Source organism: Dermacentor variabilis, chromosome 7, assembly GCF_050947875.1.
Source record: "Dermacentor variabilis isolate Ectoservices chromosome 7, ASM5094787v1, whole genome shotgun sequence".
NCBI lineage: Eukaryota > Metazoa > Arthropoda > Arachnida > Ixodida > Ixodidae > Dermacentor > Dermacentor variabilis.
Genome location: NC_134574.1, coordinates 146,804,071 through 146,824,233, shown reverse-complemented (window position 1 = coordinate 146,824,233; position 20,163 = coordinate 146,804,071). Strand labels below are relative to the sequence as shown.

The 20,163-nt window shown below is 47.3% G+C and overlaps 1 protein-coding gene across 2 annotated transcripts in view; it reads right to left on the bottom strand.

Moving 5' to 3' along the window:
- Window positions 1-18,953, bottom strand: part of LOC142587198 (kunitz-type U19-barytoxin-Tl1a-like) — a 137,421-nt gene extending 118,468 nt beyond the window's left edge. The window contains exon 1 of one of the 2 annotated variants that reach the window (XM_075698072.1): window positions 18,831-18,953. In XM_075698072.1, the coding sequence (XP_075554187.1) occupies window positions 18,831-18,870 (40 nt within the window). In that variant the 5' untranslated portion in view covers window positions 18,871-18,953. The remainder of the gene's footprint in view (window positions 1-18,830) is intronic. The other variant, XM_075698073.1, reaches the window with a different exon arrangement.
- Window positions 18,954-20,163: the final 1,210 nt, after the last annotated feature.

Below are 20,163 nucleotides of genomic sequence, written 5' to 3'. Positions count from 1 at the left end.
GCTTCAGTGCTCTTCCTGTACAGATGACGCAATATTAGATCCCCAAAACTTTTAGTTTTCTATTCAACTCATCCTGATGCGCATTCTCGAACATACTATACTCAACACGCACTAGATCTTTATTCAACAAGAACAGTCTCAATCTATGCATATATTTGACTTTCATGCTATAGTACTGACTCCTTTAAGTACTGCTGTTTTATTCCTTTTCATCGGATCATTAAACTATGCTATCGAATACCACGAACGCTCGTGCATCGGTTTTTAAGTGAACGTTAGTGACCCGCAGCTAGACAGAAATTATTTCGGAACTATCCAGACTACGGCATTCCTCAAACCCCACTGTGCGGTGTCGGGATGTTAAGCGTTGTAATTTATATGATAATGGTGCTTTATCGGCGTATATCTATGCTTACACTTTGATTTAACCTTTCGAGCGCTCACATTCCATTCTATCTACGTACACTCTACAGCTCTTCTGTGACGCAGCCTACTGTAAACCTCTTTAAGTAATTGCAAAACGCAAGGTGCGTCCGCACGCTCCGTAATTGGCTGACGCAAGATCTGTACGGGACCCACTGTTCCAACGTGGCAGGCTTAATGGGTGGGAGAGGGGGTCGCGGGGGTGAGGGGGTTGATAGTGAGAGGAGGAAGGTAACCGGACCGTGTACACAACACGCTGCGCTCGCACTCCGAGTTCCCGCTTTGCACAGCGTGTGTTCGAGGGGGGGATTTCTGTTCACCGAAGAAAGTGAAACGAAGCAAAGCAAGAGAAGAAAAAGAAAAAGCAGGCGAATGCCGGGCCGTTTCGTTGGCAACCGTAAATCTTCGAAAGACTCACTGCCGAGGCACCCGGCTGTCACTGTCGCGATGGAAGCGTGTGCTTCGAAGCCATGTATACGTCGAAGCGCGGGGCATCGCGTCTCGGGCATGTGTATATAAATGCTATGGACGACTTCCTTCTTATCAGGCACCGAGGTGGTCAGAGATAGGCAGGTGCATAGCGCCTATATATATATACCTCCTGCGTGTGCAGGGTCCCCGGTACGCGACATCGACAAATTGGGGCATCGACTTTTATTGACTCCGATAGCGTCAAGCGGTCTTCCGTGCGCGCAGATACAACTTCGTGAGGCGCAGATAGCTCGCCGTCCGTTTTGCAAACTTCGCTGCGTCGCTATAGCTGCGTAGAGAACGAGCTCGAAGAAAAAAGGAAAAAAAGAGGGAGACAGGACCGACAGATTCGCATCGCCGTCACTTGAGACGTTGTAAACGTCGTGTTCGGTGCAGGTAGCAACTGAGCCGTCGCTGTCGTTTCTTTGCATCGTTTGTGGTTTCTTGCGAGTCCGCGCGAACCGCGAAGCGGCGGGAACGTTTCGTGTACCGTGGTTCTTAGTTCAGCTGTGGTATCCGCCGTCTTTTGGGCGAAGAGGGCAAGTCAAGGTGCACGGTGGTACAAGAAATGGGTGCTTATGAACGATCTCTACGGGAACTCAAGAGTTAGAACTGTTGTTTTGTGTGTAGAAATGACGGAACGTGGCAATATTCGATAATTCACGATATCTGTCAGTGTAACTTAAAGCGCCGAACGAAGCGAAAGCTGTCCTGGCCGCATTTCTTTGTCGAAACGTAGCAAATCATATTGCGGATTTGAGTGGAGCCCGGTTAAGTGAATAGGTTCACGTTAACACTGAATAGGTTCAGTGTTAACGGAATCCTCAAGAGTTGGCCAGATGGGCCAGTGAGCCTAAAAGAGTGAACAATTCTGATAGATAGATAGATAGATAGATAGATAGATAGATAGATAGATAGATAGATAGATAGATAGATAGATAGATAGATAGATAGATAGATAGATAGATAGATAGATGGCAAAGTTTGTTCGAATCTACGTGTTTCTGTGATATATTTGTCCGGCTGAGAGATCATGACAAGAAAGGTCAACCAGGCAAGCCTCAACTTCGCTGCCCTTGCGCTGTAGAAGAGATTGGATGCTATAGAAACTGCAAGAGGAAGAAGTGTTTTCCTGAACATGCGCGCGCACGAGGAAAATCACGCGTTTGTCATGCAGTTCAGGATGAGTCAATAAAATCAGAGGTGCTCCACAGAACCAACCAGACCCAAAGAGTAAATGTGTTAAGATGACTGAACCATTCTGATGCGCACTGTGTTGAAGGGTTTAGAGCCTTGTGAGGGCCAAGGAGAAATGTGGCCGGGCCAGTCAAGTGACACAGAGTGAGAGAGAGGTAACGTGCAAATTCACGCCAAGGTCCGGTTCCACTTTGGGAAGTACGAGGCTTGAGCGAAAGGGAAACGTTGATGCCAGAAGCCACAGGCAAGACACACTCACTATTTCGCGAAGCAAAGCTGAGCATGCAACGCTCCACGGAATGTCCGCGTCGGGAACAATACGTCATCGTTCCGTCGGCACCGACTCCTCTCCGGGGGGTGTTTCCGAACAGCCAGCATCATGCCCGCCGAAAGAAGGGTGTAGAAAAATGCTCCCTCTCCACTTGAGGCGTATAAGGACGCTGCGGTGAAATACGCACACGGACGTTTCCTCCCTTATCTACGGCCGCAGTGATTTCTTCGTTCGCTTTCTCTCTCTCTCAGTCAATGTTGGAACTTTAGGCTTCGACGAGGAAAGCGATCCTGGCAACCCGTACATCGGCGAGAGCGCTCGCATGCGCTTATTGCTTGAGTGTACGCCAGAGCCGGCTCGCCGCTGATTCGTTATGAAGACAGGAGGGGAGGCTGTTTTCTCACGTGTTCACTCTCGAATCTCGCGGTGCCGCTTCGGCTCCGCCGCTGCCTCGACTCTCGCTCGCTCGCTTGGGGTGTGTTTATGGATGACGTAAATCTGCCTCCTTCGTACGAAGTGTACACGACGACTCCGAAAACGCGCACACGCTCGCGCGTTCCTCTCGTCTATAGATTGCTTTTCGGGCCGCCGGCACCTTCATAGTCGTCATCGTCGTCTTTCATGGCCGGTACGCGAGAAGGGAACACAAGCCGGTTATCACTTCTTCCTCGTGATTTCGTTTTCTTTTCTTCGAAAGGGAAAATAAACTGCAGGGAGGAAGGGGGAGAGGGCGACTGGGCTTGAAAATTCTCTTGACCACGTTGCCGTGAGATCAGGATGCGGCGTTCCTTAAATTGTTTCCCGCTGTGATGCTCTGGGAGCCGAAAAAAAAAAATCGCGACCGAGCACGTCGCTTTGAAAACCTGCCGGTTGAAGCGTCGAGCCTCACGCCATTAATGCTAAGGGAAAACATGGCGCTAGTGGTCTGCGGGAGCAGTCGCGGCATGCCACTTTTAAGTGCAACGGCCGCACGTGATGAGTACGTAACAGAGATTTGCCTTAGCTTCGTCCACCTGACTTCGAACGACGTTGTGGATTATTCAGTTTATTTTTAATCGCAAGTTGGCCGTATATATGTAGCAGTAATGAATCTCAATTATATATACCCTCCGTAGGTCCTAGCACTGAGTTGGTTTTCGAAAATTTAAGCGAGAATAGTTGCTTAGATTATAAAGAACAAATGAGTATGTACGCGCGTGTGCCTTCAATTTCATTCATACTTTTTTTTTCATTCATTTGTTAATCCTGTCAGCCCCAGTACGGCGAAACGTGATGTTACATCTAGCGTCAATGATTCGGCGAGAATTTGCAGCACTTGATAAACGATGGGATGTGTGAGGCTGTGACACGTACAGAAATGAACCATGTATATACTTGAAGCTAGAAGTGTGCGTTCTCGATGAAACTCCTTCAACACTGCAGAAAAATGCAGTTGTTCTGCATGATACCCACTGTGCCTGAATGACTTTGCTGCAATGTGGGGTTCTCTTAGTCAATGCTGCTATGGCGTTTTACAGGCTCAAGCACTCGGCTGCTGTGAGGCACGGAAGAGCGTAATTTTGACTTTGGAACACAGCAGAGTCTATATATATCCTCATTCGACACAACCTTGCAGAGGCGCACCATGAGCGTCTAGCCTTAAGTGAATTTCAAGGGCCTTTTCTGCGTACATTTTGGGCCGAACAGGCCTGGCACAAGTCGCCATACGCGGCAACGAAACAATTAATGGCCTGCAAGATCGCCGCCAGATTGCGCCGACTATATGCCAATGTTGTGGCCCCGACACGCCACAATCTCGTACGCCCCTCAGAGGCGCAGTGCAACCCTACTTTGCCGTGAGCAACCGGGCTTTGTAATCGCCAACGCTTGTCCACAGTTAGAATGAGCGGCGATGCCGGCCCTGTATGTAATGCATAGGAGAAATGATCAGTCGGCTGTCGGAGTAAGGGAGGTGTCAAGGGGATCGCAAAAAAGACGCAAGAGAACTTAAGTGATGTTAGGAAAACTTGAATGCTAAGGATGGGAGTTGGCTGACAAAATAAAGGGTAAGAGGATATTGCTTAAAATATCCTTCGTCGTTTAGTACAATTCGAAGAGGCCGGTGCCCATGACGACAATTGGCCGCGTCACATCACCGATTCCTTCTGTAGAGACTGATCTCTCTGGAAGAGCCTTACGATCGCATCTGTTATATTGTGTGTCTCGACAAAAAGATTATGGATGTTTCTTTTTCTGTTCTAAGAAATAGGATTAAATTGGCACAGTGGAACATACGAAGCGAATGACATGCTTCAATAATATTTATTCTAGAGCATTGTCACGAATTCGCCGAAGGTATACTTGTGTTAGACGTAGCACATATGTCCAGAGTGCTTCAGTCCTTATTGAAACGACTGCGCTATTATTTTCTCTTCCGAGGCACACGTCGAGTTGGTTCCCGGCTCTCCTTTGCGAGAGCGTAGACGGATAATACGCAACAAGAAGTGAGGATAAAAACGGAGGAAGCGCGGGAAAACGGAGGCAACAAACGGCAAAAGCAGAGGGCGTATGAGCGCGGAAAGCGAAGGCGAAAACTGCGCGCCTAATCGCCTAGAACAGCGCTCTTTCCGGTTTCCGCCGCGAGGGGGCGGGCGGATCGTCAGCGGCGCGCCGCGTCCGGGAGAGGGCGTAATGAAGCGTGCGTGACGCCATGTTTGTTTCGCTTTGATCGACGACGACGGCGACGATGACGATCCCTGCGAAGTCGTTGGCTTTCTTCTTCCATCCGCGGGTTTTTCGAGTGGGAAGCTTCTTGCGCTTTGTTCTTGGTGTGCACCGCCATCGTTTTCTCTATTCGCAACGCGGTCGATGTCTACTTGGTCTCACCATTTCTGTACAGTGCAGCAGAAGCCTCGCGTGTGAAGATGCTCACCCGCTTCTGCACGAAGGAAATGAAATCGTACGAAACTGGAATTGGAAAGCGATCGCTGCAAACGACGATCTATTCATTGATAGGAGAACAAAGCTGTGCTTTCCAAGAGACAATACATGCGTGGTCCGAAAGAATAAGTCAATCGCAGATATTGTTAGATGTCAGGCGTGAAAACAATTGCAGAATACAAGGATGTCCCCTTTGGAAAGCACTGACGTCCACCAACGTAAATAAATGAAATAGCTTATTGTACTTTAAGTTGTTGCAATACGTCAGATGCATTAATTGGAATAAAACAAATGCAATAACATGCCGCTTCAAAGTGTTACATTGCACGCCAAGCACAGAGATGCAGCAACTGAAAGGTTGTAGAGGTCATGAACATTAGGTTCGCTGAAAATTCCTTAAACAATGGCGAGTATGAGGGAAGTAAGCAAGTTCCTCAGGATTCCTTTCACATCAGCGGCTTACTTTTTAGAATTACCGACGCTAGAAACGAAGAAAGTATCTGTAACAAAATAGACAAATCGAACTTTTTCCGGAAAGAAGCGGGCAATCATACCAATTTCAGTTTTGGAAGGAGTCATCTTATAAATTCCCGATTATTTCTTAGACTCAGCCTAAAGTTCACGTTGTTTATTTCTGCGAAGGAAATAATTGCAATGACAGTCGCCGGAAAATGTCGAAATTAAACTGCTGTAGACTGCAACTGCCACGCCCTTAGAAGTTGCCATTGAGTGAAGTGATTCCTTTGGAATCAGGGGAGCTATGAACGAGTCTCTTATGCTCAATCTACGATGACGTGGAAACAGCACATCACGAATAGGTGTCTGCTGCAGTGGTGCAACAATTGTACTCTTCGGCATTTCATGAACTGCTTACGGGGTGAAATTAGCGGGAATTCAGTTATTCGGCAGAAATTACCAGGGTTAGCTGTGACAGAGTATGAAAGAGGTTGTGAAAGCAGTTATCACAAATTTCGATGTCTTCCGAGGCCCTGAAGTGACCATAGCCAGTGCCGCTGGGTAATTCTCACACCAGGTAATCTTACCAACTAGACGTCACACGTCGAATGTCTAAACGTCGTAAAATCAGAACACCAGGAATAAAGCAGGAATACCATGCTCTTTGCGATTCTGGTGCGTTTTGGGTAGTAATTCCAGAATTTTGTACACGTTTATTAATACTTCGATGACTATGATATAAAGTAGCGAAATTGGTTGCTCTTTTGTCTGCTTCTTTGAAATCGTTGCGTACTTGCTACTTACAAATTCGCCTTTTGTCACCAAAAGTCATGTTACAATTTAACAAGTCTATTACTTCGGAGCATTTCATACAGAAATGTACCACGCCGTCTTTTAATAAACAGCATGAAGAAAAAAAATACAAAGAAGCAAATTTAGATTTAACGCAAACAATCCTAATTGTGAAAAAAAAAGGACAAGAATTTCAACTGCAGGAACCCCGGATCAGCAATAGAAAACAAAAACGCATTACGTCAATAATAGCGAAACCAAATGAAGATTTGAAGACTCACTGCCCGAAAACTAGGATTGCGCTGCCAGAACCCGAAACCCGGACCTCGCCACTTGTCAACGCACGAGGCACTCCTGTGTATTCATTCTTTTTTTTTTTTTGACATGGTATGTTTCTTGCGCTCACATGTTTCGGAAAGCCTCCACTTTCTCTCAACTTCCTGTTAGCTTCTACCTCCCTCTTTGCTTGTGTAGGGTCGTAAACCGCACGCTCTACCGGTTAACCTGCCGATCTTTCTTTGCATAATGTCTCTATAATGAAGAGTACTAGAGGGAGAAATGGCGTACAGAAAAGCAGGGAGGTTAACCAGGGGGACAGTTCTGGTTGCTCAACTTGCATGGGGTGGAGAAAGGAGCAAAGTGAAGGTACAAGAAGAAAAAAAAACAAGTATCCACTACGTATGACCTTTTGTGCTAACGAGAACCATACGTTCAGCCTATGAGGCACTGCACTGAATTGGTAAGCGAAAAGAGAGTGGCCTGCTCCGACGACGCCTCGCTGGATTTCTCGCTCCTCCTCCCGTTGTTCAGCGCCATCCGTTTTTCTTTTGTCTTTTATTTGTGTCCTTCGCCTGGTGCGCGTGTTCTGGCCAGGCACTTTGTCATCAATGAAAGCTTGACTGGTGTACGGTGGATGTTTTTCGCGCCTGTTATGTCGTCGCCTTCGGTATCTTTCCCCCTTCTCTGAAACCGTTCACTTGTGTGGTATTTGGAAACATAAATAGATTTAAATTGTTTCAGGCACTCAGTGGCACTCAGTCATTCACGCTTTTCTTCCTTATTTGGCTCGGCGTGAGCAGAAGAGGGTGAAAAGAAAATTTGAAGCCTCCATCGAGGTGCACTCTAGCTTTACATTTCAGCTACTCCTCCAGCTGTTCTCTCTCTCTCTCTCTCTCTCTCTCTCTCTCTCTCTCTCAGGTTGCGAAACTCATTCACTGCGACAGCAGCAGACTCTTACAGCGAACGCCGCCACCTTCTCGTGAACAACTTGTTCTTTGCGATGTATCACAGCGTTATTCGCTTTAGCAATTGCCTGCTGCGTCCTCCGAAATACCTGCACCGACGCCGCCGATCTCGGAGCTTGCGACCGGGCGCACAGAAACCCCTGGCAAAATTTCCAAGCTCGATCTAGCTCAGTGATTATAGTTGCGTCCCATTGCCACCAGGTTACGAGCTCCACCTCCAGTGGCGGTTGGAAACAATGTTGCATAGCCGTGAAAGTGCACCAGACTGTACGCGTTGACGTTAGTTGCAAAGGATTTAATTAACCGCTTCACTAAAGCTTCGCTTCACATAGAATCCAACAGTGCATTGGATCTGCATGTTTGTTCTTTTCAATGTGATAATAATGACGCTGTTGACGAGGAAGCTGTCTGACAACGACGGCGTGACAGACGTCGATCTGTCATAAAAGCTGTGATGGACGGACGACCAGGCGCCGCAAACTGAATTTGGAGCTCTTGGCAGCTGTTGCACTAAAATATGTGTGGGTAGATGGCTTGGAACTCGAGCGAAACGTTCTCGTGCCATTTGATGTCGTGGCACGGGTCTCAGGGCGTGGGTGTTCATATCATCTGTTAAAGTTTAGACTATAGGTTGAAGTTTTTCGCTGGAAGATGTTTACTTGTTCGTGTTTATACTATAGTGTAAGAAGGCTTGCTACCCCCGCCTCCCGATAGTGTGCTAGCATCAACGATACATTTAACAAATTGTGACCAGAGGGGTCTGGAACGTTCGCTTTGTGTGTACACAGGCATCAGTTGAATAACTAAGAAAGTTTCGCTACTTTATATAGTGAGGACGGCAGGGTAACGTGTTCAAATTTCTAGCCAGAGTTTGCAAATTAGGTACACAGGGTTGAGCGTTCGCCAAGACGAAACGAGCGAGTTCATCTTCTTGAACGCCAGTTGTACACATTGAGCAATCTGTGAAAATGTTCGCTCGAAAAAGAGGAATCGATCCCTGCATCTCTAAAGTATACACGCACTTCATCTGGCGTCGTATATTCCCGTTTACTTATGCGAGACCTCGGCGTCTGGGGGTGCCGTTGGGCCATTGTTGTCGCACGTCCGCCGGCGGCCGGTTGCTGTGGTAAGGATGATCGAGCCGACCGGAAGTTGATGCTCGCGCGCGGGAAACGCAAAAGGCAGCGCGAGATGCGCCCATCGATCACCATTACTCGGCGAAGCCAGAGCCCCAGTGTCAGTGTGCCATCGCCCATGGTGTTTGTGCGTGTAGTTACGGGGCGGGCACGTCCTTGTTTATACTGATGCTCGTGATTCCATGAAGGTTTCACCATGCACGCGCAGGACTAATCCACGACCACATCGTGTGCCCAAGTCGTGGTAGCGCTGCCCTTTAATTTCACTGGCAGCGCAGGAAACAGGTCTAATGGATGCCCAACGTTGCGCCTTCATTGGCCCTGCATCGGACAATGCTGGCGCTACATTATACGTGCTCGTCTACTGTGCAAATTGTGTGAGTAAAAAGAGCCATCGATATGTCCATGCTCGTGGAGTTGACTTTGGAGATCTGACATTGGCGAGTGTAGGCTGATTAACGGACATTTGTAGGCGGCCGTTGCTATGAAGCAGCCACGTCCTGAATCTTTGCCAATGACTGGCGCCCAGTTCGTCAGGACTTGGCGCCAATAAAACAATATAGATATGCGCCGGGCGAAGTTGACCCGACACTGTACTCGTTTACGGTGCTATTAGGGTGATTGCGCGAAGTGAGGGGATGTGCTCTATAATAAAAATCGGAGATTCTTGCCGGCTGTGACCCTGTAGTTGGATCTGGCCGCATTTGCCTTGTCCGCACTGTCGTCGGAAGCCCGCCACATACCTTAGATTAGTCCGGCTCTGCAGACAATGCTCCTGCCTCTTGCTACTAGCCAGTACTCGTTACACTGCCCTGTCCATATACTTGCGATCGCCGTGTACACGAAAACAGACATAAAGCACTCATTGAATTTACACATAGCACATGTCTAACAGCACACATAAACCATATCAAACGTTATGCCTTATGGCGCGCTTCTATCGAAAAAATTCACCAACGATTACGATTCCCCCTATTGCGAAACCTGAGGACAGCCACATACGTGTTTTCTTTTCGCGATACATTGGCGGGCGCGGATAATCTGTGTCGCGCGGCACGCTGCAAACGGAGCCAAGTGAGGCTCGGCTGCCCGGCCAATCTGTAGATCGCGAGAGGCAGCGCGTTGGTGACGTGTGCGCGCGGTTTACAGCAGCTGCAGCAAACAGACCTCCACTCATGCAGCGCTTTGTTTCCATGGAGACGACGCGGGCTACTCTAGCGCCATCTTGTAGCCACCGTCGCCGCACTGTGCTCTTCTCACACTTTCGCCATGCCATCCTCCTCCGCTTTTCTCCTCGCGTCTTTCGTCCCCCGCTGCGTTCCGCGTTCGCTCTTTCATCCTTCGCTGTGCTCATTCGTTCGGTTATGCAGACGCCGACACTCGCGAAAGTAACGGGCGCCTAAGAAATGCGCTCTAAATAAAGATGAAATAGAGCCGCTTCTATTGCTACGTTAGGAGCCCGTTTGGGGTCTGTGCGTTGCAGTCTGTTCAAAATTCCCCTCCCCCCTGTGGCTTGGACACGTATAATAAACCTGCAGTGGCATGGTCCAATCACTGTCTCTAAAGATCGCGATAATGTCCCTCAAAATTGGGTGGTAGTGGGAAAACAAACAAAATAGGTACGATTAGGTTCATCGGTAGCCAATTCTTAAGTGAAATGAAGGCATTGGTAATAGTGTAGTCAGTCTTGCAAAACCAGAATAGTATGCTTCTTGCGGTTGTTTCTTCTTGTTCATCTGGTTTCCCTTCTTTTTTTTTGTTATACTCTTCATGCTCCATTGCCCCTTTCCTCAAACAGGGTAGCCAGCCGATACTTAGACTGCCTAACCTCCCTGTCTTTCCTCCCCTTTTGCCTGTCTTTCTCTCTCTCTCTTCATGTTCATTTCGCTCTTGTTATTCTTGTTTTGCTTCATTCTCCTTGATGGCTTTCTTGCTCTCCTATTCATCTTGTTCATGCGGCCTTCTATATGTACAGGCTTTCTCGAGTCTGCCAAGTTTTCGCCTCTCGTCTCATTCCCCAACTTCCTGCCGTCGCAGAGACGCGACATTCGATGCGAAACATCAGACTTCCTGAGGCTCTTCAACTTTGCGCGTCGCGATTCCAAAGTGCCGCGTATACATAAAGAGGTTTCGATGGTGTCGTTGGTGGCCATTTCGCCTTTCAATGCCGCCGGTTCTCGCTTCCACGACGCTTCGCAAACTTGTGCCGTCCACGCTTGCAACAATTCTATCTCGTTGCCTCTTCGTCGCAAGCCTTCGTCTGGTGCCCCCTTCGTTTCTCTAAAGTGAGCAGTTTCGACATTTTATGTCACATTCTTACACACATATCCCGTCAGAGCAGTTCATTCCGTTCGTACGTTTATCTATTCCCTAGCCCTTCTTTCGTTCCACTCTGTGCGGCCCAGGACGATTTCTTTTCCCTTGGAGCGCGCTTTCTTTGGTTTATTTTGTTGTTTAAAGTATTTGTTTGCTCACTTTTATCTATCGTGTGCGAGTGGCCTGTGTCGTTGAAGGCCACAATAACTCCTTGGTGTCGGCTTGATGCGCCTTTCCGAAACGGAAGCCAGGCTCTGCTCAGAAGTGCGAAACCATAAAAAGAAAAGGGTAATAAAGGAGAAAAAAAGATGCATGAAATAGTAGATCCTACAGCGCCTTGCGAAGCGTGAAGGCGTCTTGTCGCCAGCTTCGTTGAACGTATGTGGTATATACGCTAGATCGCGTAAAACTTTAAGAATGGAGCCCACGCCAGACGCGGCGCCTGTGCGCGAATATGAGACGCCATTTTGGCGGCGCAACTCGAAGACGTTCGGCATGAGGGCTCAGAGACGTGGGCGTGCGTGCGCTTCGGGGCGAGTGTCCGTGTGCACTGAACGGCTTCCTCTTCTTTCTGTAAAGTTTCCAAAACGGAAGGACTTGTATTGCGAAAACGTAGAGCCGTCGTCGTGTTTCTTATTTGTTTCTTTTTTGTTTGTTTTTATTAAGTGACGCGTCGATTTGCGCGTGTGCCGTCTGTTCGTGAAACCCTCGCGCAGTAACTTGTACATATGTAGAGCTTGGCCCATAAGGACGGACTGCGTACGCAGGCTGTTTGCGAACAACTCCCCGCGTTCGTTGGTGCGGTAAGCTTTAGTTTACGATGTATAAACTTGATGTACACCCGCGATCAAAGGTATGCGGACCACGTGTAACGCGAAAGAAAGAAATATCCTCCATGCCTTGGCGTGTAACCCGAGACGCAAGGCTGCTGTCAAGACTTGGCACTGAGGAAAGCGGAGAACGTTTGCCAGCTTTTTGTCGTTAGTAATAGTTGCCGAGAAATTTCTTTTTTTCGCAGGGACCCAGCCTACATTTTTTTTTATCACAGCTTTATGTTTGCGGCGAAAAAAAAGGTAGAGAGATGCGAGTTTATTTTACTCCAAGTCCGGAGTTTACGTAGTGGTGGGGAGTCATCAAAATCGAGAGTCATTTCTAATGTGCTGGCCACATTAAGGGCCCGCCATGTTCATTGTGAATGCTGCTAGGGGCAGGGGAGTGTTCCACACGCTCCAATAATACTCAGGTCGAGCCACGTGGGCCGAGAATGCGTCATGTGATAGTGTAGGCTGAATGTGACTCGCAAAAACAGCGGAAGCCGTGCGATATCGATCTGTCAGAGGAAGATTTGGAGAAACATAAACAAACTTTGTCTAACGTCTCAGTTTGAAACCAACAGGGCACTAAAAGATGATTTAACAAAGCGAAAACGAGACATCCACCCGTTCGCAGCAACTGCTACAAAGGAAACCCATACGGGTTCCTCGAATGAAAAGCCTGGCAGTTGAAGAGAAATTCGTCCTGGTCCGGTACTCGAATCTGGAACCACCGCCTGTCTGGGGCAGCCGCTCTACCAGCTGAGTTAACCAGGCGGCTAGCAGATGGCAGGGCGAAGTCGAATTCGTCAACAACTCGTAGCAAAGGCAAGAGTTTGACGTAATAGTTCTGTGGAAACCCGCAAGGTGGAAGGACCTATTACACTAAAAAATGTGTCCCGTGTTGCCTATAAAGGTGAAACTTTTGCACGTTGTCAGAAGAAGTACTTGAAGGATAACATATAGACATTTAGTGCAAAATGAAAGGACAGACGAAAAAAAAAAAAAACCGCACAAGTTCTAACTTCCAACTGACATTTATTGCCAGAAAATGGGAATTTACAGACACAGGAATGAAAGAAGCCGAAAAAAAAAAGAACACGAAGAAAATGAAACCTATCATGTGCATGATAGCAGCGTGCGCGTACAACAGAGAAAAAACAAAAGCCTTCTCCCCATCACCAGCTAAAAAATCAAGATTTTTTTCTTGCGCGAGGAAACTGATGGCGGCCTGGCAAGTTTGTAACCATCACTCGGTACTTCTCTTCACCACGTGTTTCTTTATACAAGGACCCATCGCAGCGATTCTTTTAAACATCGCAGTGATGCACTTTTAAACCTAGCGTTGTTTTACATAGTGCTGCGATTGCCTTTTTTTTCCCCAAGTTTTGACGAATTTCTATGTCGCGCAGAAAAGTGACATATTTTATTCTTAGTGTTCGTTTCTGGACTCTAGATATTATATTTTACATCTAAGGCTGTTTCATTGCAGGTTTGATGCTTACGAACATTTTGGTTTTTGCCTCTGTCAAAGTGCTATTAGCGGGCACAGACCGGGCGCCAAGTTTTTCGGGGCTTTCATAGTCTGTGCCCCCAGCATTCCTGGGCATGCTAAAAATGTAGCAGAATGCCGAAATAAAAATGAATGAACGACTGAATGAATGGATTGACTAGTCGGTGATTCTGGCATCGTGCTGCTTGCAGAGGACGCACGAGTGATTCCCAGCACTATAGTGGTCGCATTCCTATGTGGGGGCGAAATTTCACCCAGCTTCGAATGCGCGTCAAAGTGTCTCTGGATGGTCAATGCTAATCCAGGGACCTCCACTACGGCGTGCCTAATAACCCATGTTTAATTTCGTGGACTTTCAAAAAAGCTCTTGCTTAGCATATTGAAGGTGCAGCGCAAGACGACGAGGACAAAAGGCAGGAAACACACAGGACTGCCCCTTCAAGATGTTCAACCAGTACTAACTCGCCCAAATGTCGATTCTTGCTTAACAATTCGTGCAATAAATAATTCGATTCTTAGTTGGCACCCGGGGACAGCTGAAAGCTTTTTGCTATTGCTACGCGTTCTCCCTCTTCGTGCGCATGATTTCTTTCGTTTTGCTTTGTTATCTTGTGGTTGCCCCATTTCTCGAAGAACAAATTCAATGTAAAGATCGCTTTCAAGTTATAAAGCTCAGGTCCGTAGTTCAGCGTTTTGTTGTCTGTCCTGTTCCGTGCCACAAACGTCTAAGCGTTGCAAATTACCCAAATGAGCCGGAACCAGCGTCTTATGCCAGATAATTTGGCTTCTGTGACGTGGTATAGATCACCAACCGAGGACCACGTGGTCTTAGAGCCGTGACCGCGGCTCCACAGTCACAGCACAGCGACGGCAGCGGCGGTCGGTGGGTTACGCACGCGGACGCGGTGCCGAAAAAAAAAAAAAGAAAGAAACGGTGCAGTGAGCGAGCTTTCGCGAGAAGCGAGCGTAAACAGAGCGTCCGGGAAGCCGGGGATCATGTGGCCCGCGCGGGTATTTCGGGTGCGTCCGGGGGCCCCCAGACGTAAAGCGATAGCACTCTTGGCCGACGTCGCCGCGACGAGCTCGCGGTTGGAGGCCAAGGAAGAGAAGGCGAAAAAAAAGAAAGAAGAGGTAGGAAGCTGCATAACCACGGCTGCTGCTGCTGCTGCCGTTGCTGCTTCTTCAAAGAGGACGTCGCTGAGCCACGGCCAGAGCCTCGAGCGAGAAAGAGCTGACGGCGTGGTGTGGCCGGGCTTTTCCCGAAATAAACCCCGGCTCTTGCGGCGCCGCTGCATTAGCCACGTCTTCGCATCCTTTCTTTCTGACCTCGCTTTCTCTCGAGCACGCTTTACTCTCTCTCTCTCTCTCTCTCTGTTCATGTACTTTGCTTCAGTCGTTTCTTGGTCGCGTTTAAGTTCTTTTAGTTGTATGCTTCGTATAGTGACCCTCCAACTCCTTCCCCATCACCAACCTCAATTTCTCTGCCTCGTATCGTACCTAGCCAACGTGCACGCTTTTATCCCGTCGAGTAAATATTTGCTTACTTTTGTCCTTCTTTATGGCCTTATTTTCTTATTTTGGTTGTCAAGCACTTGTGCTCTCCAAGCACGTGGACTTCGCGTATCTGCCACGTCGAAAAAAAAAGGAAATTGATTTTTGTTACGTTTGTTTGCAGGAAGAGGCGATTTCAAGAGGGGAGCGCTGCAGCTACAGCTAGAGACAATGGGCAGGTCCGACGAACACGGCCGGTGACACAATGTGTTCCTTCCAGCTATGGACCTCGTGATGTTGACACTTCGCGTTATTAATGTTCCCCGGAACCGCGGAGTCCCGGAATCGCAAGGGTTGCGTTCCCCGTTAGCCTCGGCAGTTAGCATGCCGCGTGGCTTGCGCTTGCTCCAGGTTGAAAGTGCAGCGTTAACTTTGGCCTGTTTATTCCTGGCATCTGCTGGCGGCTAATAATAGTATGCGTATATAGTAGTAGGTCCTTTAGAAGTCTGCGGCGAGGTCATATCTTATATACATATCTCAAGGACGACGTCTGTTTATCGAGGCTGGCGAGAAACGTACAAATTTTATGTGCTACTTTTCTTCACCAAGGAGAGAAAAAAAGATACATGTTATGGCGAGGTTAAAGTCATTGCTGGCTTCGTATTCGAAAGCTAGCGCTGCTGATTCAGCTGCGGTTCTGCAGGAATTCTTCGTAACGATTTATATGGCGATCTGTCCTGTGATGGCGGCTGGAGTTTTGACGTGGAATGAATACCGTAGGAAATAAACTAGCTTAATACCGCAGGAAGACTGAGAGCTCCTGGTTTAAGCCTGACTTGATGCCAGGTACGCGGGATAAGTGGAGCTAGCATTCTTGGTTAGCTTCAACTACTTCCCAGACGATGTCAGGTTATGGTGCTCCGTTTCTCATCAGATCTGCATTCTGTTTACTATGTGTTTTTGTTGAATTTAGGGGTTATGTATTTTCTTCCTTTTACTCGTCCACTCTGCAATTCTTGCAACTTCGACATTATTTGGAATAAATAAATATGTAAATATATAAACAGGCATAGGGGTGGAGCAGGGCAGGGCAAGGCAGATCTCTTGTTTAATTTGTGGCCTCACTGATACTCTTTAATTTGTGGCCTTGTATATAGTTGTTTAATTTGTGCCCTTATTGATGCCTGTTTAATCTGCGGCTTCATTGATACTTGTTTAGTTTGTGGCCTCAATGATGCCTGTTTAATTTGTGGCCTTAATGATGCCTGTTTAATTTGTGGCCTTAATGATGTCTGTTTAATCTGTGGTCTTATTGATAATTATTTAATTTGTACCCTTATTGGTACTTGTTTATTTGTTGCCTTAATGATGCCTGTTTAATTTGTGGTCTTATCGATACTTGTTTAACTTCTGGCCTTATTCATACTGTTTAATTTGTGGCCTTATTGATACTGTTTAATTTGTGGCCAGATTGATACTTGCCTAATTTGTGGCCTTAATGGCGCCTGTTTAATTTGTGGCCTCTTTGCTACACGACGTCAAGAAAATGTCATACGGTTTCTGACGTAGCTGTGATGTCGATAACGAGAAGTACGGCTTTTGGAGATTAAATTTACCATTAAAGTAACGATATTTTTTAGGTGTTTCCCAAACTTTCAGCTTCCTGAGCGTAATCCTTCTACGTACGAAAAACGTGTATTACATGTGCAACATCAAAAATATTTGCAACAGTCCTTTAATTCCTGCTCTGTTTAATATTAAGATCACTTTCCCTCGAAATTAATTTTGTTTCAATCGCCTAATTAATTTTATTCCCGTATCTTTTAAGTGTAATTGTCCATTCATCCTGCCTGACTACTCAATAATACAATAATACTCCTGTACTATTATTATTACTACCTGCGCGTTTCCTACTATCGCTAGATTCTTCGGCGATAGCAAGTTGTAGGTAGATTGCCATGTTTAAGGCTGTTCATCATCAGCATCAACATCATCTCACTTGATCACTTGCTCGCTTCCTATAATTACGGCGTTTACCAAGTGCGGGAGACTGGCCAAGAAGCAGGCGTTTAAACGGGGGGGGGGGGGGAAGGGGAGAGAAAGCTTGGCCGCATTTCGATGGGGGCGAAATGCGAAAAACACCCGTGTACTCAGATTTAGGTGCATGTCAAAAGAATTACAGGCGGCCCAAATTTACGGACTCCCGCATTACGGCATGCCTCATAATCAAGATGGCGGTTTTGGCACGTAAAACCCCATAATTAAAAAAAAAGTTCTTGAAAGCGAGAATTTCGCCACTGCCTTCGTCTTCGCTTATGGGCCACAAAGAACAAAAAGTTCGGCAGCATGTTGCAGTCCTGTAAGACGTGAAGGCGAAAGTCTGCTCCGCACATGGTAATGCATTAAGATATACGTTCGGAAGAAGTATATTGCAAGACATAACGAGCCGTAGTGTGAAGTAAGCGTCTGGCGCTGTAGGTCGACATACTCAACGACACATGCGAGCACCTAATGCATATATCTAAAGTTTCTTTGTTCTCTCTTTCTTGCCGCCATTCTTTCGTTCTTTCTTTCTATCCTTCGTTCTTTGTTCTTTCGTTCTTTCTTCATTTCTATCTTTCTTTTGTTTATTCACTCATATTGAGCCATTGCATCTCTGCTTGCTTACAGTGGTATGAGCCATTCCTGATGATACTTTTTGCTTCACTTTATTCGGGTGTGAGCCATTGCAATGAGCCACTTAAGGATTTCGCCTTGCAAAGGGCCGGGGGCACCGAAAGAGCCGAACGACCCCGCAGAATCATTCGTTAAGAAGCTAAAAAGAGTGTGCGTAAATTTATATTTGTTCGAGGTTCTTACGGAGCTTTATACTGGGCTCGACTCTCTCTATCCCGAATATTTAGTGCGCATCAACTTGTTCTCGAGAACCCCCCTCCCCCCTTCATTTTTTCCGTTCACTGCGCACCCGCACCTTTCTTATTCCTTCTTTCCCGCTGAATCCCTCTAATGCACGCTTCGCTTTCCTTCGCGTCCAAAACCAAGTTTGCCTAATCTTTTCGCGCTGTCTCGAGGACAAAAGTCCGCTAAATCGTGCAGCTTTATATAACATTTCTTTCGTTTTCTTTTTTCCTTCATATGGCGGGCTCCATAGCTATTGCCTGTTTTGTTCCTATTTAGTCCACAGGGTCTGCCTTACACGTCTTCGATTCTTTCCTTTCCGGGAACGCTGCTGGGGTTGACAAGGAGGGAGAATGAGGGAAGGGTGTTAGGCTAAGTGCGCGCACAGGCCAGCAAACAATGAGAACTCGACGACAATGCATCGCGTCTCAGCGCGCGTCGGCGCCAAGTTTTCGGGCACGATTGTGTCGCGTCTGTTCTGACTCCCGACGTCGTCTAACATCCCCCTATGCGCCCTCAAGAACATGCTCACGCAATCAACTGCGCAAGCGCCTATATAGAGGACGTAATCTGAAGCACAGATACACGCAGAAACAGTAACGCAAATGTATACGAGATTCGCGCGCTGAAACGCACAAACATCCATTCTAATATACGCACAAACACTCGCACGCACTTACGCAGGCAACTTCGTACACTATAGCAAACACAAAGCATGCACACAAGCTCATCACGTGCGCAAAAAAAAAGACACGAACAAATGACGCACACGCGTACAAATGCTCACAAAACGCAAGCACATATGCACACGTATGCGCAGGCTGTAATGACACGCACGTAAACACGATCACACACGAATACAAATACATGGACGAACACCCACTCTCTCACCCATGCTCTTACCGCAGAACACTCGCCGCGAGGCCGCCATTACCGCAGTTTATGGCGCCAACTCCCGTCTATATACACCGTCATCACAACAATGCCTACTCGCCGCACATCGTTCGCGGTCGCTTCCCGAAACGAACGCCCCTAATCGTCCGCCCCCCTCCCCCCCGTCGTTCCCTCTCTTCGTTCTCGCATCTCTTAGCGGCGCTATAGGAGAGCGTTTGATAACGAGCCAAAATCCCTTGGTTGGTGGTTGCCTGGTGTCCGCTGCCACTTGGCGCCTTCTGCGCTCGTAAGTCGTCCTATAATGCATTCTGGAGTGAGCTTTGTTGGCCGCACAAACGCGCGCGCCCCCCTTTTTCACGCCTGGCCGCGGCAGCGCGATTTGTATCTATTCAAAAGGCGCGACGGCGACGCCGGAGAACGCGCCGCCCTGTTCCGTGGTTGCCTCGCTGTAGTCGGAATCGGGTTTGTTTCCATAACGACGGACGCGTTGGAGAGACAAACGCGAGGCTTTAACTCTCAGGGTGTCTATAACGTGAAGACAAAATCGATATATTGCGCATTGCAGTCGGATAAATACAATTATATCGTTTTTGAGTGTTTTACAAACTCCTCGAAACGAAGTATATTTCGTCACAATGTTAACTTAGGATAAAGGCTTTGCAGCTGGAAAAGCTCTGTCAAATGCTATTGGGATAGACTGAAGGGCTAGCTGGTTCCCGATTTACACGAGCAACAGCGCTGCTTCACAGGGCGATAGAATAATAATAATTAAAAAAAAACGCGCACGCGGAGACAGCACGAATACTATAAGCAAGACTTCCAAGTATTTCAGTCATCATTTACATATTCTGCTTTTATGTTCAGTTACGCATTAATCTGACCTGTAATTTCAACCATCCACCTTGCAAAAATCATCGTAGAAATTAGGGTTTCCTTCGCATGACTTTTGGTACGTTCAGTCAACTTTCTGGTAGACGCCGCAAACCACTGTTATCCAGCGGCGGGCCGAATATGCGCAAATACCCCAACTCGCTCCATACTTACCAAGAATGCACCCCATTGTAAGCTAATTTACACCTTAATATGGGTGTAATTTTCTATAACTCGCCCCCTTACATCAAGGGAGTGTGGGTGTAAGTTGTAGAGTAATTTACACTCATCATAAGGGTGTACATTTTGTCTAACTCTTTCCCTTATGTTAAGGGTGTATAGGTGGAAGATGTAAACTGATTTACACTCTTCCCAAGGGTGTAAATTTTCTATAACTCACTCTCTTACATCAAGGGAGTGTGGGTATGAGTTGTAGGCCGATTTATAACCCTTATTCACT